The 26525-nt window shown below is 44.6% G+C and overlaps 1 protein-coding gene across 1 annotated transcript in view; it reads right to left on the reverse strand.

The window, feature by feature from the left end:
- Nucleotides 1–17273, reverse strand: part of slc24a4b (solute carrier family 24 member 4b) — a 32760-nt gene extending 15487 nt beyond the window's left edge. The window contains exons 1-2 of the mRNA XM_061091768.1: nucleotides 17105–17273; nucleotides 10012–10119 (exon numbers count right to left, since the gene is read on the reverse strand). Coding sequence (XP_060947751.1) covers nucleotides 10012–10119; nucleotides 17105–17273 — 277 coding nt within the window. The remainder of the gene's footprint in view (nucleotides 1–10011; nucleotides 10120–17104) is intronic.
- Nucleotides 17274–26525: the final 9252 nt, after the last annotated feature.

The raw sequence follows: 26525 nt of genomic DNA on the forward strand, positions 1-26525 counted from the left end.
TTACATCACGTGAGTGGAAATGTGGCACACGGTGCATCTCCATATGTCATCACACACATTATCTTTGCCGCATAACAAAAAGAGCCGCGAACACACAATGCCATTTGTGGCGGCGGGAGACAAATTAACCCGACCTTGATTTGGAGGAATTTCGGTATCTTCCAGGCATCGCTGCGGCAAATGCTCCCGTTTTCATTACGGGACCGAATAATACAAAGTTTAGCATACAAGTAATGTGGATTATGACCTTAATGCACAAGGGTAATGAGAAGCTGCTGAACACCTGGATGACATTGAAAACACCGAGTGTGGCAAGCGGCTTTAGCTCATTTCATTTCCGACGGGTTTATGGGCTGTATTAAACGTGTCAGGGAGCCGGCGGCCGCAGGCAAAGGCACAATCAATTACGGGATTTGTCAGCTGTGCCCTCAGAGGTGACTGAAAACAAACTGATGCCAATACAGAAAGCTAAACTCCCACTGATACCTCGTCCACAAACACCACGGCTATATGTCATTCTCGCTCCGATGGCTGACTGTTAAGCGGGAAATATCCTTTCTGCGTCTGTTCGCCTCCTGCTCGCCGGCGTTGTGCTGCTTTCGATTCAACGACTGAATGCCACAGCCGCCCATGTTCTGTAGTTACCGCTGAGCCCCATGCTACTGTACACAATGAGCCCCGGCTGCGTGGGCGTTAAAAATAGGTGTTCACAAAAGGTGTTTAAAGGGCGCCAGCAGTGAGGCAGCCGAGAGCCGGCGGGCAAGCAGGGGTCACCGCCCAGTCCCGGTAAACACTCCACTCCACAGCGTCTGCCGGGTTGGTCTGTGTCTCCTCAGCGTTAGAGGTCAAACGGGACATCAACATGCTTCCACAGCCGTTTCACACACGAGGACGGGACAGGACGTGCACACAGGAGCAGGGCGACAGACGGAGTGTTTCAGTGAGGCATCTCAAATGAAACCCATAAATAGAATCATATATAAAATGTAGCTCTGTTGGGTGAAATGTCATTTTTACAGACGTCAAATCAAATAACTGAAGACACATTTTAGACAAATACATGACATGTTATTATGCATTGTGTGCTCAGGTAGATGTGTGCAATGTGGTGCAGAGTAGTGAATTTAAATGTGGTTTCATAAGGGGGCACTTCACTGAGTGTCATTCCAGTTAATCCGTTGTTCAGTAAAACGCCCAAAAGATCCGAATCAGATTTATTGGCCAAGTAAGTTTGCACAAACAGGGAATTTGACTCGGTAAAGTGGCTCACAGTGTGCTTACACAGAATACACATCACAAAACAAAACAGTACAATACGAACAGTCACACAAACAATACAAAATACAAACAGTGCGACAGTCTAAGAAAAGAAGTGCAGGTATAACACGGTATGTGTATTACGTTATACAGTGAAGTCAAATAAGATAACCATAATTAAACATAATTATAATATATATTATATATAATATAATTTCGGGAGAAACTGTACAGTGTTTTATTATAAAGATGAAACTGAAATCTACAGAAATCTAAACATTGGGCACCTTGAACCAAAGGACATCTTCAGGTAAATGTGCTTTCAGAATAAACTGCAGTGTGCTGAACAAACGTTTTGTGATCGTACACTTCTGACAATACAACTAAAACCTTTATCCTGCTGTTGTCCTGTTTGAGTAGCACTGCTGTCTGTTTCGGAGCCAGCGAGGGAGGAAGGGAGCGAACAAAAGGACGTCAGCACTGGCAGGGCATGCAGGAAGTAAAACAAATAAAATAATAAAAAAGTCCTTTTCTGAAGCTAAGCCACAAAGCTATAAATAAACCCTGGATTCTCTGTTTGGACACCTGACTGGGCCGCTTATGCAAGAAATTACTGGCAACAATTTCTGTTCATCCAACCCTCTGCTCCTCATCTGATCAACTCCAGAAGTAATTACAAGGCCACGCGGAGACCTCACCAGAAGTGTTGGGAGGATTTTACGAGACGCAGCGCCGCCACAATCCACGTTAATACGTTTAACACCATCACCGGCTTCACTGGGGTCAGGTGGGTACAGCACAAGAATTATTGGATGGGTGGTTTAGTCTGCACTGTCGGCCATTAAGGAGCACAGCCACTTGCATGTAGGGTCGTGTGGTCAAGCTCAGTCATGCCCGTCATACTCAGCTTTATCTCAATTAACAGTTGTCGGTTCCTTAAGTGAGAATAGAAGACTTTTAAACATTATTTCACAAATAGTAGAAATTTAAAAGTTAGCCGATGACACGTTAGAATGTAAATAAAGATGGCCGACACATCTCCACTTCCCTCCCATTGAACGAGGAATGGAGCCAAAATATCTCAGATACGAGAACTGCCCAATGTTAAGACCTAGTTCTTTCACTTTGTTTAAATTACGTAAATAATTCTGGCAAGAATCTTTTCAGTTATTAAAAAGGTGACACCAAATCCCCCCCCCCCCCAGTATAATTTTTGCACAGATATTTCAGCCGATTCCTGCATTCAACTCATGTAAAAAAGTATTTCCTACGTTCTGCATCACTGCTGCGAGAAGTGTGATTTAAAATAGAATAAATAAATAATCTTTTTTAAATCTCATGTCTCGTACTCCTTTTCTACTCAGGCTACTTTCCACAGCTTTAAGTCTTAGTTAATATACGGAAATCCTCTCGGTCGGATAACCTGAATATATTGACATGTTGAAGTCAGAGCATGCGAGCCATTCTTTACATTTGCACAATTATTATTCCATAATCTGATAATATTACAGATATTATGGTGCCGTTACATAATGCAGCTCAGTATCGGCTGCCGTCTGTTGTCCCAGACGAGGACTGACAGGCACAGAGGAGGACGCCCTCTAACACAACGCTCACACAAATCCCAGTTACACACGAAGTCCTGCAAACGCCACATTTCTTAGAACGGTGTCGTCTACTGAATCTTAAAATCGTTCTGATGCGGGAAAAATCACAATGACGTATAACGAAGAGAGCATAATGTTCTGGCTGGCCGCCTGGCGCTACCTTCTGTCACGGCCTGCACTCACACACCAGTCAGGTCATTAACGCCACGCGAGCGAGACACTTCGGTACAGTAATGAAGAGACTCTCCAGAGGAGAACGGCTCCTTTGGGTCATTATTAGCCTATTAGATGATTAACTTGCTCCAGCAGACATGAGCGGGCATCATGTCATCGGGCCTGCTGGTACACACGATGACGCCGTGGCAGGTCGCCTCGTGGGAAAGTCTGAGGGGTCACGGAGAAGCAAGTCACGAAGTGCGCAGCGGCTCGGTCGACTCGCACGATTATCCCTCTGTCGTTGGGTCGATACTTTCCCGTGCTCACACGTCACATGTACAGCTGTTGCCACACGGCCGGGCGAGCACTTAAACACGTGTGATTTCACCTGCATGAACACACTCGCGTACCGATCGCACATATATATACATGTAGCATGAATTCCCATCAGCCCCTGTGTGGCGTGTGTGTGTGCATTGCGCTGGACCAGAACAGAAGACTCCTGGTTCAATAACCTTAAGGGGACACCGCTGTCAAACATACGCATCCGACTGTGCACGGGAGAAATAGGTGAGCAACTCCCTCGGGGGGGAGGAGGAAGTATGAATCTGCAATAACACGGAGAACAGAGCGGCTACTGTGGCGTCACAGTTTGAAACCCATCACGATGCGCTCTCTCTCTCCCTCTCCGCAGATCTAATGAAAAGCACTTCTTTGCTTTATGAGCAGCAAATCTCTAAAATGGACAGAATGAGGAGGAATGTTTACGTAAAGGGGTCAGGCCCGTTGGATGTGCACGGCGTGGAGAGTGCAGGTGCTCGTGCCTGCGCTCTGCTCCTCGCCGCATTGTTCCACCGTTGGCATGCGAGCGAGAAGCAGAGCGAGGTCAGTTCCCATTATGCGCAGCAGCATAATCCCCCCCCCCCGCTTGTGTAATTCCCTTTTATAAAAGCCTCCTTCTGGTGTTTCCCTGGAGTTGACGAACCTGCAGCACGGCTCCCCCCGCTGGCGGCTTTACTCCTCGTGCTCCCGCCAATTTTGTTTTGCCCGCCCCCCATCCCAGAAATAACTCAGCATTATGAAATCTGAGACTCGCACACAGTCATCGTTAAAAAAACAAACTACAATGTGAAAAATGACAAGAGTAAAAAGTCTTGCAGTGGAATGAATTAAATTAAAATATGTGAGTTAATGCTCATGTATCTCTAGTGTGCATAATTCTATTTTATCTCCCTGTAACTGCTTTGTGGTATTAACATTTTTAATTACAAAATACCTTCAACACTTAATGTCAAATTACAGTAAAAACAAAGGGTTACAAAAACAAATGCATACATTCAGCAATATGTGATTATCACGTAGATGTACGTGATAATCACGTACATCTACGTCATCATCATTAAAGACGATGAAGCAATTGAAGAATTTGTGTAATTTCCTGTTTTATTCATCTGCGAATTATTATTATAATCTATTCTAGGTTAAATAAATAATTTAATTAGAGGTATTTACACTTAATTTACAAAAAAAAATGCCATTAATAATTATACTCTGTGGGCAGGATGGGCTTAACCACAGCTCCTCCCATTTCCTTCCTCTTGCCTAACATGCAACATGTGCACCCCCCACCCATGAGCAGATTAGTGCCACAGCTATATATCTAAAAACCACCATTATCAAATCACATCAGATGAATTCATAGCACAAAGCCATTCTGAAGCCTCTGCTTTGTTGTGCACGGCCAGCCACTTCATCCGGGACAATTATACCTCTCGAGTGGGAGTTTTCAGTACATAGCATTAGCATCTTATTTATAAAAGGTAAATTACACCTCCTACAGTACATTAGCCACGGTGCTCTGCCCTCTCACCGGCTCCCTGTGCTCTTCAATCTGTGTCGGTGGGTCCCACATGGGGGGGGGGGGGGGGGGATACATCTATAAGAGGGTATCATCCAACATTCTCCATCCCTGTGTAAACCTCCGAGTTGTTCTCAGCAAACACACGACTGATCACGCACCTGGAAGCGCTCCTAATGAATTATGAGTGTAACCGCTGCTCGTCAAATATTCGGGAAAAGGTTACAAAAAAACCACATCTATTCCATTTGTCGTGGAAATGGAACCGTGGGCGGTGTGAATCAAGGTCTGCATTAGGGACGGGAATCGGCAGGGACCTCCCGATATGATACTATCACGATACTTAGGTGGCGATACGATATGTATTGCGATTTCTGTGGGTATTGCGATTCTGTAAGTATTGCAATTCGATATTACGATTTCCTGGGATTTCTTTTGGTTATTTTTTTTTTTAAATACTGGACCATGGAAATATGTTGAATCATTCCTTCAAATACAGCACAGTCAAATTCACTTAGAGCTTTACCAGTTTTATTTCAAATATTAACATTAACTTAATGACTGCCGGGCAGCCAATAGAGAAAATAAATAAAAATGTGCCCTATTATTGTATAGCCCCTGTCAACTGCACACAAACTGACAGAATAAGAAATGTATGCCACCTAGGCTACTTTTAAACAATAAATAACAGGTGAATTAAATAGAATGGATAGAAGTTTACTTAAAATATAAACTTTGAAATAAACAAAAAGTAGGCTATTGTTGTTGCATGTAGGCAATGTAAAGCTAGTGCTTGGGTATGTTTAGATTCTTGTGCAAAAACATGAGCTGGTCAACGTGCTCTGGGGTGATGTTGCTCCCCCCATATACCCCCCCGGTATAAACCAATAAATATGTTTAAAAAAAAAAAAAAAAAAAAAATTCTAAATCGATTTGGGAGGCAGCATGGTGATTTAAAATCGTCATTCACAAGAATCGCGATTTGTAACTGAATCGATTTTTCCCCCCATCCCTAGTCTGCATTTGACGGCTGATAAAAGTATTCAGAGGTCACGTCACCCAACGAGCACTGTTACCCAGCAGGAGCACAACACACAGTTTGGACAGCACCTTTTGTTTTCCAGGAATTAATACTGAACGGCCTTTAAAAGCATGTGCTTGTGATGAATGGCCGCCTGAGCTGCACAGGTCTCAGGACGCAGTAGAACAACATTAGCACCCCACGAACTCGGAGAAGGGCTCCCCCGCCGATCAGAGAAATAATAATGAGGGGAAGAAGGCGTAGAGACCAAAGCTGGCCGAGCGTAATGGACGCAGCCCACAAACAGCGGCCTAATTAAAACCGAGCGCCGTCAGATGCTGCACACGCTCAGCAGAAAACCAAAAAACAGCCTCCGGTAGTAACTGTCATCCGAACCAGCCCGGGTCCATCCACTGTTCCTGCTCCAGCACCCCCGCAGGAGGTAGTGAGCGGCACCGTCACTGGTGCAGTGCTGGATCATCAACTCTGGACAAACAGCTGCACAGGGAATCAAACGCACGGACATGTGGCACAAACACGTGTCTCACTCGGGCCTTTGCCGAGCTCAGAAGATACATTTCATTCTGGCAGAACATCTGGAAATCAACTTTGGCGACTATGGGGGTTCTTCACGCAAGAGTGGCGTCTATCAGTTTGAGAGCAGGACTTATTGATTTCACGTTCAGATGTTTTTTCTCTGCAGATGTTTCCCGTGAGCACAGAAGCAGCGTGAGTGTGAGGGGGGGGGGGGAGGCAGAAGCTGGAGAGCGGGAAATCGAAGCACAAGCGGTGACACCACACAGTGTTTAGAGTGACACCATAACAAAATCTTTACTCAAGATCAATAAGTTCTGCCCTGCAACCGAGGGACCACGCTCTTTAATAAAGATGGGGGGGGGGAACCCTGGGTAACCACTGGATGATTATAATCCAGGATCAACTATTTTACCTTTGGGTTTTTTTCTACCGCTGAAATCAATAAGTAATTTCAAACTGCATCAACGTCATGCTGAATAAAGGCAGTACCTCTGAAGTTTATATAAACCTAATATCACTGCTCTGTTTAGAAGTATCTGTGGTCGATGGATCTAAAACGTTGGCTCCCTCACCATGAACCAAGACGTCTAATCACTTCCTTATGAAATAAAATAAATTCAGGCATGGAGAATGACACTTTCCAAAAACAACAGGAACATCCAGTCTGAGTCATTCCTCTTTTCATTCATGATAATTCCTCCTGACAACAAGTTAATTGCGTTCGTTCAGACCTCACCACTTGTCCGACGGCTGGAAGCAGTTTCACAGAGTGTTAGATAACATTATGATCTTATTAGTCACCAGGGCAGGAGCAGAGCAAGGAGAGTTAAATAAGTCTCATCAAGAGTTTTGGGTGAATAGAAACAGAGAGATGCAAGAATCTTTGTCCAGGATCATGATGCGAAAAAAAACACTCAAATTAAAGTTGCATTTTCTTGATGGCCCGACTTAAACAGTTAACAGAAAACTTTGCTCTCGGAAGATCGCGTTAAATTTTCTTGCAGATTCGGATAAGGGCCGTATCCAATTTTCTTTTTCATTACCTGTAACATCACTAATTGATTTCTCATCAAATTAGTCCTGGATCTTTACGCAAATAAAAAGAAATCACACGTTAAGGGAGAATGATTCATTTTGAGTGTGTGCAACTAAGTGCAGATCGATATAAAACCTAGTGATGTGGTTTCATAAGTGGACCGTATAGTACCATTCTCTTTCTACACCAATCAACTTCCAACAAGAAAAACGTTCAAAACAAACTTCCAACGAAATGTTTTACTTCAAACTGCAGAACAAGCTAAATATACCATAAAGGCTAACGCAAACGAACCAAAAACCAAAATCCATCTATATATTAGTCTTACCAAACATTCAGAACAAGCACATGCCACCAGAACAACCTGTCAGCTGAGGGGCCTGCAGTAGGACAGGATTATTCACGAGACCAAGCCCCGAGAACAAAGAGTCATATGATCAGGTCACATTGATGAGGCCGAGCGGTGGGGGGGGGGGGGGGGGTAAGAGCAAGGAGGACTGGAGCCCATGAGAAATGTTTGGAATGTGAAGTCTGGTGCCTCCGCTGCTGCAGACATTTGAATGGGGGGAGTAAAAAAAGGAAAAAAGAAAGAGGTAATCCTCGAGGATTAGGAGGAAAACTTCCAGCACATAATCTTGTCATTTGGCGCTCGTGTCAATAGAACCCCAGCGTGACTCTGGAATACAGAAAGTTCAAATTGAAATGGTTACAGTGCTGAAAAAGTCTTTGTTTGTCTTGTTTATATGTGAAACAGCAGATTCACTGTCCTCCAGTCCTCAGCCCCAGTGGGTCACTCAAAATGAGACATTAGACTTAACCCTTCAAATGATTTCCAAAATGTCTCTGTACGTCCACCTCATTCAGTCAAATAACTTTTGTCAAGGTTAAAAATCTTTGTTTCATCAATGTTTCGATGTTTTTAATAATCTAACGAGCTGGTTTTCCCAAAAATCCTTCCCAACCAGTTGATATCACAGAACCAGAAGTTCATATGTGCATCACCAAATGGGAGTAAAACTCAGACCCGGACAGTTTCTCCTCTGTGTCACAGAAAGGGAATCATAGGTCGCCTTCACACCTACTGATCTACAGCCTGACCCATGTGATGGAAACTTGGTGTCTGGTCAGATACAGATATTTGGGAGTAGAAAAGGTCACATTTCTCACGTTTTCTGCATCGTTTATTGTGTAAAACCCTTTTTCATATGAGCAAACACATTCATTTTAGCAGATTGTTATCGACCAACCAACAAATCGCTCACGCTCTAATCTGATGTGTGACCGGTGCCTCGGACCAAAGAACCAAACTTAAGTCTGATCCAAAGCGGTGGAACCAGGGTTTGGTTTTGAAACGTGAAAACACTTTTTAGTGTTCCTAAACTTTTCAGAGCAATTACAGGAAGCGGAGGTGGCTCGTCATCAATCAGCCAGGAGGAGATAAAAATAACCGGTAGAAGTAAAGATGATGTAGCACACGCACGGGAGAGGAGGTGATTAAATATTTAGCTGTAATGTGCTACAATGATAAAAAATAAAAAGGCCATCGTGACAATGGTGCAGCGGCAACACAACGAATCAAATCATTATTCTGGATGAAAGCAAAGAAAACGCTGTTTAACTAATCCCACCAACGGAAAAACACAAACCTTGCTCTGGACGTTCAGCTGTGAAAACACTAACAGTGTTACAGAAATGATTTAAACTGAGGCACAGACATGAAATGACAAGAACAGGGTCATTTCTCCTCATCAGCACAGTTTCAAACAATAATTTCATGACATGCAGACTATGAATGTTTTGTTTGTAGTGCAGATGTCAGCAGCTGTCAACACACAGTCCAGTGGAACTAATTATAGGATATGCTGCTTCCTTTAAATGTGCCAAAGATGCAGTGAAATAATCAATGCCTGACTCTTTTAATAGAGCTTAGAACAGCGCGACTGATCCAAACTGAGTCAGTGAAACACGGACTCAGTGAGGAGGGGAGTTCAAGCAGCAGATCAACTCAAACTACACAACCAGTTACCATCTTCAAACCGATAGTATTTACGACACAGTACTGGATTCAGAGCAGCGGTTTTCAAACATGAACTCTGGAAAATGTCTGCCAGTTGGGTCTGGACATGTTCCAGCCTTTGTCTGACTCAGACAGCAGGAGTTTGTCTGAGTCAGACACGTTCATGAAGACAGGACCATTCGGGTGAGGAGTGGCCCCTTGGTAGTGAAGCAGGGGTCTGGACATGACGTGTAAATTCTGCTGAGGAAATCCCGTTTTCGTTGCAACACTCGTCTGCTCTTATCAACAAAATCTCTTGAATCTCGTCGTCTGTCCAGCTTCACATCTTCCTCCACTTCATCCACGTGTAATATTGATATCACCACATCATAATGCACTTGTGGTTAAATTAGAACGTACATTTAATTATGAGCTGGGAGAAAAAAAAGGGAAAATGTGCCAAAACATAATAAAAGTGGTTCATCCCGACTAAAGACCTTTCACATCACACCACTGTTATAAGAAGCAATGAATTGTACGTACCTGGCTCTGAACAGTTCTTCGGCTCCGTCTCATTGTCTGGAACCGAAGCCATTAGTCGTCTTCCCCAGTATTCCGCGTTTGGCTGTCCTTCCACAAGCATCCCGTGACCTGCCACAGAAAAACAGATTTGATTATCAGATTATCACCTCAAATCTGCATCTACGCCTGCAGCCAAGTCGAAGGCACACAACGTGTTGGAGGTCCAATGATTTAAAATCCTCCTTTTCGCTGCAGGGAAACATAGAAACTCCCGTTTTACACATTTCCCTCCGACAAGGTGGTTATGTTTTCACCCCTGACGGTTTGTTGGTGGATTGTTTGCAGCAGATTGGACAAAGAGGATGATCAAGGAATCACTTTAACACTGATTTACCATAAGGAGATATGCGCTCTGAGTGATATTGTATTTTGAACCCTACAGGATATATTTCACGACCTAAAAGACTAATGATCACAATCCTGGATCCAAATAAATCTGCATTTCCTTGAGGTTTTTGTTTGTGTCTACATGACACTTTCATCCTGCAGCAGCAATAACATCAAAATGCAGATGCTGTGTCATTATGTTTTGGGACGGCAGAGTGGGAGGTGCAGTGTACAACTTTAATTTTTCATTAAACTGCTCTTAAGCTTCCGTAATGAGGACATAAAAAACCCAGCGGTCCCAAACCTATTAGGTAAAATCGTGCCAATAAGCTGAGCAGCATTTTTCATGATGATTGAACTGTATTGTTGTAAACACACATTTATGAGCTGGCTCGTAGGGAAAACCCAGGACTGAGTTATGATGCGTTTCTGTCCAATTGTTCATCAGCGGATCACCTGTTTTGCTCTTAGTTGTCGGTTTCACAGTGGTTGTGGAAAACTTTCTAGATTCACATGATCCGAGTGTCTCCAGGATATCCATGGGAGTGTCTGCGTGTGATTGCTCAGTCTCGCCTCCGGCTCATGACCGAGGAACGATGGAGACAAAGGAGACAACTCACACTTCAAGGGAAAGAACATAGAGTTGTTCTATAAAGTAGATTTATTAAACAATGGGTTGACACGTAGGAACCATTTGCTCCTTGAAACGCACATTATGTCATTATATGGAAAAACTTAACCAGTCATATGAGAGATATTCTTACAGCACATGTTACAGGATCGGTAATCAGCTGATATGTAACAAATATCAATTTATCTGCCCCTAATTTTTCTTGTTGGTCCAACTTATTCAAAATAATATGTTTGTTGATCCTTTGTAATTCTGAATCTAATGAGGTAAAAAGAGTATTTTGTGTGATTGTGGCAGCAACACACTCATAAATACAACGTTTACTAAAGGACAGATGTGATGCTGGCATGAAATAGACAGTAAAAGATATTCATTCTGATAAACTGTCCCAGATATGGACGCCATATTTTAGCATGTTTTTTAAAGCATTGAATAACTAATTAAAGCCAAACTTAAATATATACTAACACGTGAACAAATAATAGTTTGATGACTATGAAAAATGGCAGAATTCATTTTTTAGAAAAAAAAAATTTGACCTAGACCAGGGAGACGACCAGAAAATAATCTAATTAGGGAAGTTTAAACAAATTAATATTAATCTGCTGTGCTTATCCATCATCGTTTTGCTCTCTGCTGAGAGGCCGGGGAAATACGTGGTTCTTTAGCGGCTAAATGCTCTGCTGTGTTCACCAGCAAGTCGCTAACTGTGTCAGTTTGCCATTTGGTTGCTAAAGAGGTCAGTCTGCAGAAGGTTTGTCAGAGCGCTTTGCTCAGAACAGCTGCCTCCTGCAATTTGAAACAAAGCTGATGGGAGTGGAGACTTAAAAACACGATGGCTCCAGACTGGCAAACCAAAACAACTCGAAGGTCACTATGTAGAGCTCACACCTCCGCCAAGGCCCAAAAGTCTCCTTAAATTCTATCAAGCCACGGTGTTCCCCTAAATGTGCCTCATTGTTCAAGGTCCATGAACTTCTCTCCGGGAAATAAATGAAAAAGACACAACCTCCTTGGCGGAGGTAGATATTACAAGTAGTCCTTTATTTCATTGAGGATATAAAAGTCGACCTTCTTGTATTTTCAGAGGAACAGAAATGACTTCATTAAATGTGGGTTTTAATCCAGCCTAGTTGGGACAGCCTGGAGATCAGCAGGCGCTGGACAAACAGATTGTACACAAGGCGACTGCAGCTGCTTCCCACAGTCGTCCGATCCAAAAGACCAAACCCTCCAGTCATCGCTCCAACCTGTTCCTCCTCACTAACCAGCTCAGGTCTGGTCTCCCCACTTCGGTTTAATTCTGTTTCTACTTCTAGCAACGCTCACAATAACAGCTCTGTCCCATTTGGTGTCAGGGGGAAGGACGTGGATAGGTAGAATGTATTGTGCGCGACAAGAAATCAATTGTTAAGGGAACTAAGGCGCCTGTCGAGTCATCACACTGATTTAAAAATGACATTTTGCGTATCATGACAAGGCATTTAGTCATAGAACGCCATTTAGTCGCCATTATGTCGAGCCGTTCTGTGATGGAGGAGGTTTTCAGATCCTCCGCTACAAGTAACGACATTCAAAACCTTAAATTAACGCATGTATCAGCAAAATGTACTTAAGGTATGAAGAGTAAAAGTTCTTGTACTGCAGAAAAAGGTTTTACTTTTCTATCTGATATTGTTGGATCATTACTGCTGCTGCATGTTGAAGGTTGACCTCATTCAAAGTACTTTATATCCTTCTATTTATATAAATGATAATTCTTAAGATCATTATATTTCTGTGAGAACCTTGTATTTCAAAACCTTTGAAAGACCTGGATTTGTGTTGATGCATTTTCCAGATAATCAAAGAGGCGTTTTAACGAGTTGATTCAGAAACTTGTACAAGTACCTCCAATGTGTATTTATCACTGTCCACCACCGGAGACTTTACTGAGAAATTAAACATCTCGGTAAAAAATGGTTAGCTGATGATGCGGGTTCGGGTCTCTGCACAAAAAGTCAGTACAGCCTCCATGACAAATGCAACCACAAACTTCAGGGGTGTCTTTTGTGAATTAGTTTCACGTTAAAGATAATTGTGCACAATAGCTCATCTGAATTTAAGTTCTCCAGCCAGTCATGTGTAAAATCACTTGACCACCACAAGGAAATCGTATGGGTATAAAACCGAGGATCTACGAAATCAATTTTCACCGAGACAAAGCAGGACAACAGTGTGTGAGTGTGTGTGTGTGTGTGTGTGTGTGTGTGTGTGTGTGTGTGTGTGTGTGTGTGCATGCAGGGGACGTTCAGTAACTGTGCTCTCTCTGCCAAGCATTTGAGAGGGAAAACAAAGGCGACGTGATTCAGTCAGTACTTCTACAGAGGCTGGAGGTGGAATCAGGGCTGCAGTCTGTTCTTCTCCATGTTGACTCACTCACTACTGGTCGTATTCACTGTGTTCACTGACCAGAGTTCTGCCGTCATAAAGGAACTCCATGGTTCGGTAAAACAGATTAATTCTCGTTTTTGAGACGACAGGAAAATCTCACAAGACGCCTTGAGCCAAGATCTCATCAGATCCTAAAATAATCGATTAGTCTGGTGGTTTAATAATCAGTGGAGTTGTGAAATTCATATTTATTAATTCATTTAGACAGCCAAAATGGACCAGTTCACTTTCTGCTGCTTTCCTGTTTAGAAAATTTTAATAACCCTAACACTTTAATTAATCACTTTAAGCATATTAAATATGATGGGTTGTAAACAAATAATATTATAATTCATAATTAGTCGCCCTATCAAATTTAGAATTTCATTCATTCCAAACAAAATTGAGGAGACTGATTTAGACAATGCCTCAAAACTTGAAAGTAGTCACCTGCTCTTTGTAGGCTGATGGGCTGTAATAGCAACATTTAGCTTTGCTCATTAGGTGAGTTGGTGGATGTTTGCAATCTGTACAGGTTCAAGTTACTACATCCGCCATGTTTTGTTAGTTAGCAGTGTTACACCCAAACTGCTTGACGGATTGCTACGAATCTTGATGGAAGGATAGGATGAGATATGAGATATGGGTCAAGGAAGAAGCCATTGAATTTTGGTGTGGATCCAGGATTTTGTTTTCCCACTTTACCATTTTCTGTCTTTTCACAAATTTCCTCTGGAATAATTAATGGCACGTTTGGGTGATTGACATCTATGAGTGTGTGCAAGTTGGCTTGATTGAATACAAGGAGACAGTTGGACCTCGCAGGAAGATTAAGATAAAGATTAAGAAACATTTATTTGTCCCACACACATGCACAAGCACACTCATGCAAGGAGGGAAATTTAACCTCTGCTTTTAACCCATCTGGTGCAGGACACACAGAGCAGTGAGCAGCCATGTACGGCGCCCGGGGAGCAGATGTTGGGGGAGTAAGGTGCCTTGCTCAGGGGCACTAGACAGGGTAGGGAGAATCCTCTTGGATTTTTGGACAGATCAATCCAGGTTCGTCTTTTTGTTGTTTCTCCGTGGAGTCGAACCAGAGACGAACCAGAGACCTTTTCTGCTCATAGTCCAAGTTTCTGCCACTAGTCCACCGCCTATGTATGTAAGTGTGTGCATGTTATAGTTTGCTTGGTGTATATACATATACTTGGTTTTAATAAAGAGGAGAGAGACCGAGGTGAAATCTTAAACTACAGAGAAAATAGGGGTTATTTTAAAAAGAGGTACCGCATCTGCTGGGACATTTTGGAGAAGAAACCAATGAGCTGAGGGATTTTAAATAAAAGCTGTGACTTCACCTCCATCAGACTGCACCGAGCAGCAGAGGGACACAGAACCGGCCACGACAGCAGAGTCGTAATGTCCTCCCTGCAGCTCTGCTCAATCAGCTCAGGGAGGAGATGGACCAAGGACAGCCATCCATCAATCCTCCCTCACACGAGTGTTCACCCTCCTCCCGTCGACAGAATCATCACCAGCAGTCTCATCTCCCCCCCCCCCCCTCGGCCATCGCCGCCAGCCCACTGCAGCTACCTGTCAGAGCCGGGCCCTGCCCTGCCGCTCAGAAACACCTGTTTTACCGTCTTTCCATCACATATGCAGCCCGATCGGCATGCACGACAGCATGTTGGGCCCCGCCCCTCTTTATGGAGATGTAACCCAGGAGTAGTACATCAAATCCCATCCATCTGGACCATTCGGCACATCAACGCGGCCCCCCTACCCCACCTCCCGTTACACAGCCATCCATCACGTGAGAGGCCCAACACGCGGCCCAGGTTTGTGACTGACGTGAAGAGCGCCCGCTCCGTGTTGTGATGGCTGGAAGATGAGAAGGCTGCAGCTTCTCACACGCCACGGTTGGGCTTTGTGGTCTCTTGGGTTCATGGGGGGGGGGATTTTCTGCTTCTCTTTCATCAAACACTTCTCCTGCATGTCACCTTGAAACCACCAACACCACCACCACCACCACCACTAGAGCTGCTGCTGCTGAGCCGGAGATTCACTAGAAATGCCTTCTGTCAAATACCCACACATGACAATCACTGTGTGGGTCAGGCGAACGTGATTAAATGAAAAAAAAAAAAAAAAAAAGGGCAAGCCATTAGAGACGGACTTACTTTGGCTCCCACAGCCTGCCTTTGGAGATAAGAGATTTGCACTCGCCTGTATGATATCATTCCAGAATAATCTTTTAAGCCTCTTGTTGTTTTTAATGTAATTAATAAAACTCCCGATACATCCGTTAGAGATCTACAGTCAGGCGAAAACGCTGTGGCCAGTTTTAGAGCCGCGTGTCCAGCCTTTGGGCCTAAGTGGTTGCAGATGGACGGATCCCACCACAGGGTCTGGGGGGGGGGCCGAGCATTTGGGGGTTAGGGTTAGAAGAAGCACTTGCTCTTTAAAAACACACACACACACAAAATCCTGATTTTAAAATGCAGCTGGAATAGAAATTATATAAAATTCATGTTGACACTGACAAAACTGTGATTGTGTGTGTGTTGTGTAGTTGCCCCCTGATCCCAGTGGTGTGTGTCAGATATCATTCTTCTTCACCAGCAAAATGTCAAGGTTGGTGGTTGGATTACATAAGCGTGTGGGAGGCTGTGTGGGATGCTCCGAGTGTCAGTGTGTCCACGGGCCTGAAGTAAGAGTTTTGACACGTGTGCATGGAAGGGCATGTTGTTGTGTAGTGTGCGTGTGCGTGTGTGCATGTGTGTTTGCATGGAGGCATCACACGCGTCACGCATGATCAGCCGGGATCTATCGTTTGCACCATGCACACCTCGGACATGAGCTATGAATATTGCATCACTGGAGCAGAAAGCTTCCCACCCTCCCTGCTGTTTTGCCAAATGGCCTCTGCGTAAAAATCGGCATCCCTGGCAGCAGCGGGATGATGGTGCATGAGTGTGATCGAGGTGAACCACTGTGTGTGTGTGTGTGTGTGTGTCTGTGTGTGTGTGTGTCAAGTCAGACACGACGATCACCACAGCTCCAGTGTTGTGTGACCGAGGATGTCTGCGCCTGGCACCGGAGAGAGAAAACACAATTTGGATTTTAAAAAAAACGCGTAAACCTGGGTTCGTTGCAGGGTCGGTTACTTTGTATCGGTGTGCGTGTGCGTGTGGAGCAGGAGGAGGTGTGCGTGTGAGCGTGTGAGAGTGTGTGTGTGTGCGTGTGACCATGAGCCTCTCAAATTAAAAAAAAAAACGTGCACACTGCGGCATCCAGGCGCGTTTATTCTCCAAATAGACAAATAAAACCCTGCGAGCTGGAAACATGTGGATTTGACTTTGTGCTCCTGCGGAGGGATGCAGCAGCCGGGGTGGACACATCCTGTGATGATCCAACACAAACTACACTCGCGTCCTAAATGGGGCAAAAAAAAACAACAATCACAGGCGTCTCATGCGCATTTTGGACAAACCGGAGACGTGTCCTGCTCCAAAACGCGCATGGATACCAATGTCTTCCCGGCGTGCCCTTGACACCAGCGGGCTGCACTGATGGAGGGCAGGTGGAGCTCCGTGGGTGTATATGCGTTCGATTCCCCTCAACGAGCATGCATGTGTGTGTGTGTGCATGACTCCACCACCGCAGTCCCCCCCCACTCACCTGTCTTGGTCAGCAGCGCGGACATGCCCCACGCCACGCACAGGACGCTGCAGATGAAGCACACCTGCACCGGGAGCATCTCCCTCCGCTTGCGAACTTTAAAGATCCTCGCCATCATGCTCTTCTTCTTGGACGAGGAGCTCACGGTGTCGGTGGCGTCCCGCTCCATGCTTCGCAGTTCGGGGGCCGGGCGGCGGGCACTTCTTCTTTTCCTCCTCTTCTTCCTTCTTCCTCCTTCCTCCTTCCTCCTTCCTCCTCCTCCTCCTCCTCCTCCTCCTTTCCCCCTGTTTCTCCCCCCCACCCCCCGGTGCGTCCTTGAGAGCCGATGAAGCAGCCGCCCCCTGTCGCCTCAGAGCCGGGATGAGCTCCTCATTTCACGCCGTTGCAGGACAGTCTCTTTCCTGGTGAGGTCTCCCGGAGCTGCTGGGACTACTGGGAGGAGGACTACTGGGAGGACTACTGGGACCGGGGCAATGACACGGAGCGGTCAAATCCCGATGCTCCCGGATCCGGATCGTGCTCGGGCTGCAGCGTGCATCCTGTCCCGGTGCAGAGAGAGAGAATTTAAAAAAGAAAAAATAAATATCTCTAGCTGTAATATCCTCCTCTTCCTCCTCCTCCAATCCGTGGAGTGAGTGTGTGTGTTGGTTTTTTTTTTTTTCTTTCTCTCTTTCTTTTTGCGTGAAATGCGTCAGTGTCCGGTGATCAGCGCGGAACTCCACGCACCTGCGCCTGTTGAGTGAAACCAATCCGTGCCGATCCGTGCTCATCAAGGTTAATTGTCGGATGAGGCCGGAGAGTCGTGCCCACTCGCTCGGGCGCCTCCCCCCTCCACCACACGAGTCCCTCCGCGGTGCAGAGGAGCCGAGCTAGAGAGAGAGAGAGAACAGTCAGCTCCCTGCGCCTCCAGCTGCCCTCCTCCTCCTCTTCCTCCTCCTCTTCCTCCTCCTCCTCCTCTTCCTCTTCCTCTTCCTCCACACAGACCCCTGAACTTTCCCGAGCTCATGCATGTGCAAACAGCTCTTAAATAATCCCTCTGTTCCTCCCTCTCTTCTGTTTCTCCACCGGCTCCTCGTCGATCACTCTGGACCCCGCGGAGTAAAAATCCCAAAACAAACAAATGGCCACTTTATTTTTTTGAAAAGATGGATTTGTGCAAAGAGGCGAACACCGTGTGGACGGTTGCTCCGGCAAGTGCAAAACATGTCAACAAAGGAGAAAAAGACAAATCACAAAAGATAAGAAATCACCAAACACAACAAAAATATGACCGAAAGCCGTCAACAAATCACAAAAGACAACAACAAATATAACCAACTGCAGATAAGAAAATGCAACAACTGAACACAAACTATCACAAAACACAACAGCCAACTAGAAACAACAAATTACAAAAGATAACGAATCACGAAAGACAACACAGAAAAACAACAACAACAACAAATAGGAAGATGCAATGGCAAATAAGGAAACAATGGCAAATCAAAAAATCCTTAAAAACAAATCCAAAAGATAACAAATACTTTAAAGAATAAACAAAGTCATATCAGAAAACTGCAACATTGTGTCGAAGCCCAGTTCCCAGATCAAGGGCTGAGCTGCAGCTGTGTTTCTTGTAGCCGTTAGCTTGGGGCCGAGCCAGGCCTGATCCTGGTCTTTGTGCTAAGCTAAGCTAAAGATAAGCTAAGCTCCCAGCTGTAGCTTCATATTCACATTGCAAAGCACATTAATCAGCCCTCTACCCTCGACTGTCTAATGACGTGAACGATTTTTTCCTAAAGAGTCAAACTTTTTCCCTTTAGTGCTTGAGTCTTGAAAACAGCACACACACACACACATACACATGTTGGGGGACATGAGAGGCCACAGGTCAGAGCCGGCTCTCGCTGTCTCCAGGCCCGGCTGCGTGTCACCTCGGCTGAGACGACAGCACAGAATCTCTGCCACAACCTCGTCGACATCTACGGGAACCGGCTGACGAGGCTGAAACATCACGTCCACTTGTGACCGCCGCGGCAAAAACTGAGCAGCATGCCGGGGTCAGAGGCCTCCGACTCCAGCGCAGTCTCCTGCAGAGCAAGGTCACCGAAGGTCAGGGCCTTCTCTCTCGGTACAGTGTGAGGCAGACCTCCAAAGAGATTGACCCCATCTTCTCCTAGAGGCCTGGAGACGCTGTGTGAGACTCAAGTGACCTCTCTTGACGACAGATAACTTACACCTGTAAATTCAGTATTTGGTGGTGCAATAGTTACACTGTGTTGGTGTATCGCATGTGTGAGGGAGCATGATTCTGCTGAGTCGTGTTTCGTGATGTGTCCAGGTGACCAGGTGACACTGAGCCAGAGAGAGAAGCGTGACACCTTCCATTAGCTGGCATCGTAACTAATGTTCAACTTATCTGAAGCAGGTAAACAGATGGAGGGATAAACACCTCCATCTCTTTTTACCCCCTCAACCTGCCAACTATCGCCGAGTCCACTTTAGACAATGTCCGTGCCTCACTGGTTAAGTGTGGAGGGGCGTCGCAGGTTCTCAGTCTGGGCTTTTCTGAATCTGTCGCCAGGTCTTGTGTTTATCCTGCAGCTTGGGTCTCCTGCGTGCACACACACACACACACACACACACACACACACACACACATGAACATCATCATGTGTGACCCGTGCCCATGCCAGGGCATTAGTCCCCTCCTTAGTCCCCATTAGGCCCCTGCCCACCCAGCAGCCAGGCCACCGGGGAGCGGTGCCAGCGGCTGCTTACAGAGATTTAGCCGCTGCTTTACACTCCCGAGCTAGGTCAAACATACACATGCTCGTCTTTCCTTCCGCAGGAGCCGGTGAATGGCTGCTAATCTGCAGCAGAGATAACGTGTGTGTGAACTCTGCCGGCTCCTGCAGGAGTGTTTCTAACGTGGGCCGAACTCAAAAGGAGCAGCCAGTGTAATGCAAGCGTGTTGTTTGAGACAAATGCCAAGTATGTGTCAGGTCCTCGCGCTGCAGATCACTAATGAGCGAATGTGAGTGTTACACAACAATTGCCATTTGACACAGCGCTGCTCACTTCCAACTCCATTATTGCCGCGATGATTCATGGGGTTTGTTCGCCGGTTCAATAGTGTGATTAAGATCGAGCTCTCCGCTTACATAATGTTTTTCTAATTGTGTTGATATTCTTTTTTCATTGTGAAACTCACAATGTCGGCTCCTGATTCAGACACAGACATTGTGCAGTGCAGATGTATTTTCTTAATGCTGTTTGCATGTAATGGTGTTGTACAGAATTAGGCTGATTAACAGCACTATGTGACCAGACAGTTAATGATCATCTGCTTCTTCTAGTTGCTGTGATCACACACAACCACAGCAATAATAAAAAATGTGACATGAAGGATTGAAATTGCCCCAAAAATGTTCAATTCTGTGTTCTCGTGTGGGCAGCACTAAAAAGATGTGTTCCAAGAATCTTGAGGTATTATTGAACATTCATCACATTGAAGGACATGTTCCATTCAGAAACAGACATTTCTCGACCTTTGTAGAATTGTTGTCCTATAACATTCTGATGAGTCTCGATGGACAAGTTTGATCCGTGGTTTGATTTTGTTGTCTCGAGAAGCTCCGGGTGACAGAGGACTTCCTGTTAGCGTCACAAGCTCGCTCAGGAAATGGAAGGACACATTTGTCTGCTGCATTCGAAATAGGGGAAATTACCCCAGGGTGAAGCAATGTTGGGACACAGCCTTCAAATGCAACCTCGGAAGGATGTAGCCCCTGAATTGAGACACAACTATAGTCTCCTTTATCCCACATGTTCTTCTTCCCTTGTCAAAACCTGGCGCCTACATTTCCCATAATGCAACTTGAACGGCCCAACAGTTCAGTCGGAGATGAACTCTGCGTCGTGTCTGAAGCAGCCCTCCAGCAGCCGGAGCCTTAAACCTACTTTATTCTAACTCCCTAACTCCTGATTTCTTTTTCATTTTCCAACTTGTCGTCTTCAGACCCGAGTGGCACTGACTCACGACACATCACTTGACGACAGATAACTTACACCTGTAAATTGATTCCAGTATTTGAGACACAACTATAGTCTCCTTCATCCCACATGTTCTTCTCACCTCGTCAAAACCTGTCTCCTACATTTCCCATAATGCAACTTGACGGCCCAACAGCCAAGTGGGACTGACTCAAGTGACCTCTCTTGACGACAGATAACTTACCTGTAAATTCAGTATTTGGTGGTGCAATAGTTACACTGTGTTGGTGTATCGCATGTGTGAGGGAGCATGATTCTGCTGAGTCGTGTTTCGTGATGTGTCCAGGTGACCAGGTGACACTGAGCCAGAGAAAGAAGCGTGACACCTTCCATTAGCTGGCATCGTAACCAATGTTCAACTTATCTGAAGCAGGTAAACAGATGGAGGGATAAACACCTCCATCTCTTTTTTTCCCCCTCAACCTGCCAACTATCGGCGAGTCCACTTTAGACAATGTCCGTGCCTAACATTGAGTGCGTGTTGGGCGTGCGTGCACACACACAGGAGACGTCTCTGGAGACCTTGCTGATTCCATTTCTCACAAAAGCTCCTCAGTCATTCGGGGAAAATGAAATATTCATCATGAGCGTTGAGCGTTCTAGGGCAGCACCGCATGTTTATTGGTATGTCTGCTCAGGTGTGAAGAGTAAACAGGGCAGAGGAGAGTCTAATCTTTGTATTCTGGAGGCAGCAGTCATCTCCTGCTCTGCTCTCTTCATCTCCCGCGACATGAAAACTCAGCCGTACAGCTGTCGACAGCACGAGGCGACTCAGTCAACCTCAGAGTCAGCATCCGAGCAAAAGCGCCAGGAATCATACGCTTCTCTTTATACGAGACACAGGTTTATGTGCTCCAGAAAACAGCAAATTGATCAATTATGTGTGTTTTATGGCAGCTTGTTTCTTCATCTAAAAAAAAAAAAAAAACACACATTACATAACACATATACCGGAGTGGCATTCAATCAGAGCTGCAACCGTGGCAACCTTTTTCATTATTGATCAATCTGCTGATTATTCACTTCACAAGCAATTGAATCACTTTGTCTGTAAAAAACCTCAGTGAATAGAGAGCTCGCTAATTTCCCTGCACCACAGGTAACGTTTTCAAACAAACCTCCAAACAGTGTTGTGTATACATGACGAATAAAAAGATCCAATCTTATGTTTGTTGGGCTGGAATTAGAGAATATTGTTGTTTTTTTGCTTGAAATAGGATTGAAATCATAATTAATGATGCTCTATGGTTACTTGTCAACTTATTGATCTATGAATCAACATAGCTGAGGTATGAAGTGACTAATCCGGTGTGAGGAATGTGTGCTGTGCTATGTTTCTTGTTAGTGACTGAAATCTATTTTACATATTCAATTTTGTTTTAATTTATTTTAAACTAATTAGTAGTTTCATTGTAATGTTTAGTATTTGAATTTATGTTGGAATCATATCTTAGCAATTTCTGTGACTTTTGTAATATTTATTTCCATTTATGCTGCCATATGCTCAGGTTGGGGAAGGGTCTTGTATATATGTAAATTGATGTCAATGTATAAAACTATATAAAACCAATAAATATATGTTTAAAAAAAAACATAGCTGAGGTATTTCCTCCAACAGTCTAAAGTCCTGGGTGTGTCCCACCTCTTGACCCTCAAAGAACAAGTGGTAGGCCTGTAGATAATGGATGGACAAACTGGAGCTGTGGTTTGTGTTGCTGCATTATAAATATGCTTGTGCTGCTCTCAAGGAAATATCTCTTCAATGCCGCTGATTAAATATCTCAACACGTCACTTGTTATTATCTTTCACCTCTTTTTCATTATTCTGGTGACAAACTCCCCTAACTACACCTCCTAGTTTTCTCCCTTTTCTTTCCTCCTTTGCACAAACTGCCGTCTACAGATCAGATCAGAACATCACCCGCCTCCTTTGGGCCCAAGACATCAATCCCAAACTTTTTTGGCGACATTTAATTCATTTTGTGCTCGAGCATCAGGACCGCGTGAAATTGGATGACGGTTTTCACAGTTCGCGGCGCTCTCCTGTCAAGCGACAGGCAGTGGCTCGGGGAAAAAGGTTAAATCGGAGAGTCTTTGCCTTTTGGTAATGAGCTGCACATAAATAACTTCATTATTCTTTTGTCTGCAGAGCAGTAGAGAAAAGAGCAGGCGGGCGAAGAGCAACCTTTGCTCCTCGCGAAAAAGAACAGTGGAGAGTCCAATTCAGACGGACCTCAGAGGTTGTGCCAGCAGAAATATGAAGCCAATTCACAAGATAGCATCAGAGCTGCAGAGTTTATATTAATACAGCAGCAGTCCACCCGAGAAACAGAGGACAAGCGAGGACGAGGTCTTCATTCACTCGGAGCTGAAGGGGGGTGCAGCAGAGTCAATGAGCCAGTAGATTTCCCTGCTGCGTGATTCCATCACCCTGAACACCTCCGTGCTGGACACAAAAGTTACAGGCACTGAGTGGTAGGAGGGTGAGTAGGAGTTGTTGATGTCATAAGCTTATTATTCATAAGCAGGCACGAGGACGGCAGCATGATTTTCTCGTGGAAAACTTATCAGAAATGTTTTAAAGAGCACTGCACCAAAAAGGTTTGGAAAATAGCTTTTTTTTAAAGTCTGAGCAACTCACCCGGAAAATGTGATTCATCTTTCTTTAAACTGCACTGTAAAAAACTGTGAAAAGATTGTAAAGAGTCTGATTACTTTAATTTTATTTTTAAATACAGATACATATTTTTTGTTTTTCCAAAACAATTCAGTGACATTCAAGACCATAAAGCAATTCAAGAAAATCTATTATTTTTTTTATATTAACTGATGGATTACCCTAACCCTAACTTTTGTTTAACTGTATTTGTATGGCATTTACACATGTTACAAAAAATAAAACAACACAGTAAATTACTTAGAAATATTAACCATAAAATAAAAGTATAAACATATTTTTATGGTATTTACACTTAATATAGAACTTGAGAAGACTAGAAAATAAAAGTCAAAATATCTTGTTACAGTGCTGATCATTCTAATCTTAATCTGTTTCTTGTGAGTCTCTAACTTAGAGAGAGTAATGTTTAGTTGCTTGAGTTCCCCCTCAAAGTCTGAATTCAGTTGAGAACGACCAGTCACATTCCTTAAGGGCAACTAAGTTCAGGAGTCTTCATGAACTAAATGCACTCCGGTCTTCTAGGTCTCTGAATAATTCAAATTATGCAACATTCAATCAAGCTCCTCTCAGCGCTGCTGTATGAGCACATGTGACGAGGTAAACTTAACACAAATGTCACAGGCTTCATCTGGACGTCTTAATGTGCATCTCGTGGTCTTCATCAAGGAACAGGGGTCAGAACTAAACGGTCAGTGATCAACCAGGTCAACTGATCCTCAGCCCTGGAGCACCAGAGACTCAGGATCCAGGATGAGTGATAATGTGTGCATCTCCACACAAAGTGTAATGATGACGACCCCGAACATTACATCACATAGTCTTGAGGCCCTGTTTTGAAGACAGGCCCAGAGTTCAAGGGTTTAATTTGTGTTATTTGAATCAGATTACCACAGACAGATGATCATTTAGAAATATTTATGCAATGCACAGAATGGGGAAAAATGTCATTGAGGGCCGAAGCTTGTTCATTTGAAATTTTCAGGTTTTTATTTGGATCTCAGTCTCCCTAAATATACCAGATTTTATTTCATCATTCATTCTAAAAAAACATTCATTGGGATCCGGCCCTTAGTCCGGAACTGTGTCTAAATTCTAATGGTTCTTTCTTGGCTCGTGTTGCATCCTTTTGCCAATTTTTTTCATTAAAAATATATTCTGTAGTTTCTGCCGAATCCTCTTCACAATCAAACTAACCATCAGACCGGGGTGATAACATGTCCTCCTTGCCAGAGGTCTATATCATCTACGACCATTAGAACAGTGTAAAAATACTCCATTACAGTTAAACTCCAACATGTCAGGCACTCTGCAAATCCCAGAAAGCATTGGACTATTTAAAATAAATATATTCTTGTTTCCAGTGAACGGTCTGATGCAGAAAAACCTCATTATGTTGTGCCACAAGTTAAAGCGAGCAGAATAATTTGGACTCGCAGTCTGACCGAGGTCTGCAGGCCCCGACTCAGAGCGCATCTCAGCTCAACTGCACGGAGATAAATGGTTGTGGTGCGGCATCACCGAGTCCTCGGTCTGGCACCTACTCATTTTCACATCAACATCCCTCCCCGCCAATGATTCAGCCCTATTACACGACCCTGTGTCATGGAGTCATTCTGAGTTTAGGAGAGACGTCTGCAGGGGTAAACACAGGGAGCTAATCCTCATCGTGTTTCCCGAGCTGGAATTAATCATCGGCAGGGTCTCCTCGCAGCTCTCAAGGTGGTGTCAGCCGTGTCACATCAGATGAAGCCTCTTCCCTCTGATGTGCTGAGCGGAAAGAGCAGGCCGGCCAGGTTGGATTCTGCTGACTGGCTGGAAGCGCAGGTCAGCCTGGATGCAGTTCTCTAAGAGGCGAATTCTGCACTCGCCCCAGGAGCATGTTTCCTGAGTGCATTGCCGCGCATCACCTTCAGTTACAGACAACCAACCGTACAAGTCTGTTTTGGTCCAGATGGAGAAGAATGCACTGTTTGTACTGGAGCCAAGCAAAACATTCTCATGTGATCTGCCCTAAATATCCAGTCTCATACACATGATCGCTAAGTCATCCACATGTCTGCGCCTGAGAGCCAGCGCGGATAAGTCCCAGCCGTGAATGCGACCAACAAAAGGCATTGTTTCCTCAAAGAGGCAACATGGCAGCTGCAGCACTGTGGACAACGGATAATACCACAGCGAGGGCCTTTGTGGGTTTGTGCTCGTGAGCGTTCCTGCTGTGTGGACAGGGTGTGAAGAGCAGGTTGCATAAGAAGATCTCCTCTGTAGTGGTGTAATTCAGAATTCATGCTCAATGCAGCCTCACTGTTTGTATTTCAAAGGAGGGGGTGAGCTTATAGGTTCCTGTACTCGAGGACCAAAACCACAGGAAGATGCTGGCTCACTGGGATTATGTATTGATGGAGGAACTAGGGAAGAGACGGAGGGAAAAAGCAACCGAGGCCCTGGTAGAGAAATAGGAAGTGTAGAAAATGAATAAAAACAGGAAGGAAACGTTTCAACTTGATTCCTCAACAAACTGATTTTTACAAAAAAGAGTACGACATCTCAGGAAGAGATGAGATCAATACCACTTTGATATCTGTGTGCTGACCACAGAGCAAGGAGCCTAATTTATTATGACATAAAGAGATGTAGCATACGACACAGTTTGCTCGGCTCTCTCCGGAGTTACAGAAAAAGACAAGCGACACAACTTAAACTCACCTA

Source organism: Limanda limanda, chromosome 18, assembly GCF_963576545.1.
Source record: "Limanda limanda chromosome 18, fLimLim1.1, whole genome shotgun sequence".
Taxonomy (NCBI): domain Eukaryota; kingdom Metazoa; phylum Chordata; class Actinopteri; order Pleuronectiformes; family Pleuronectidae; genus Limanda; species Limanda limanda.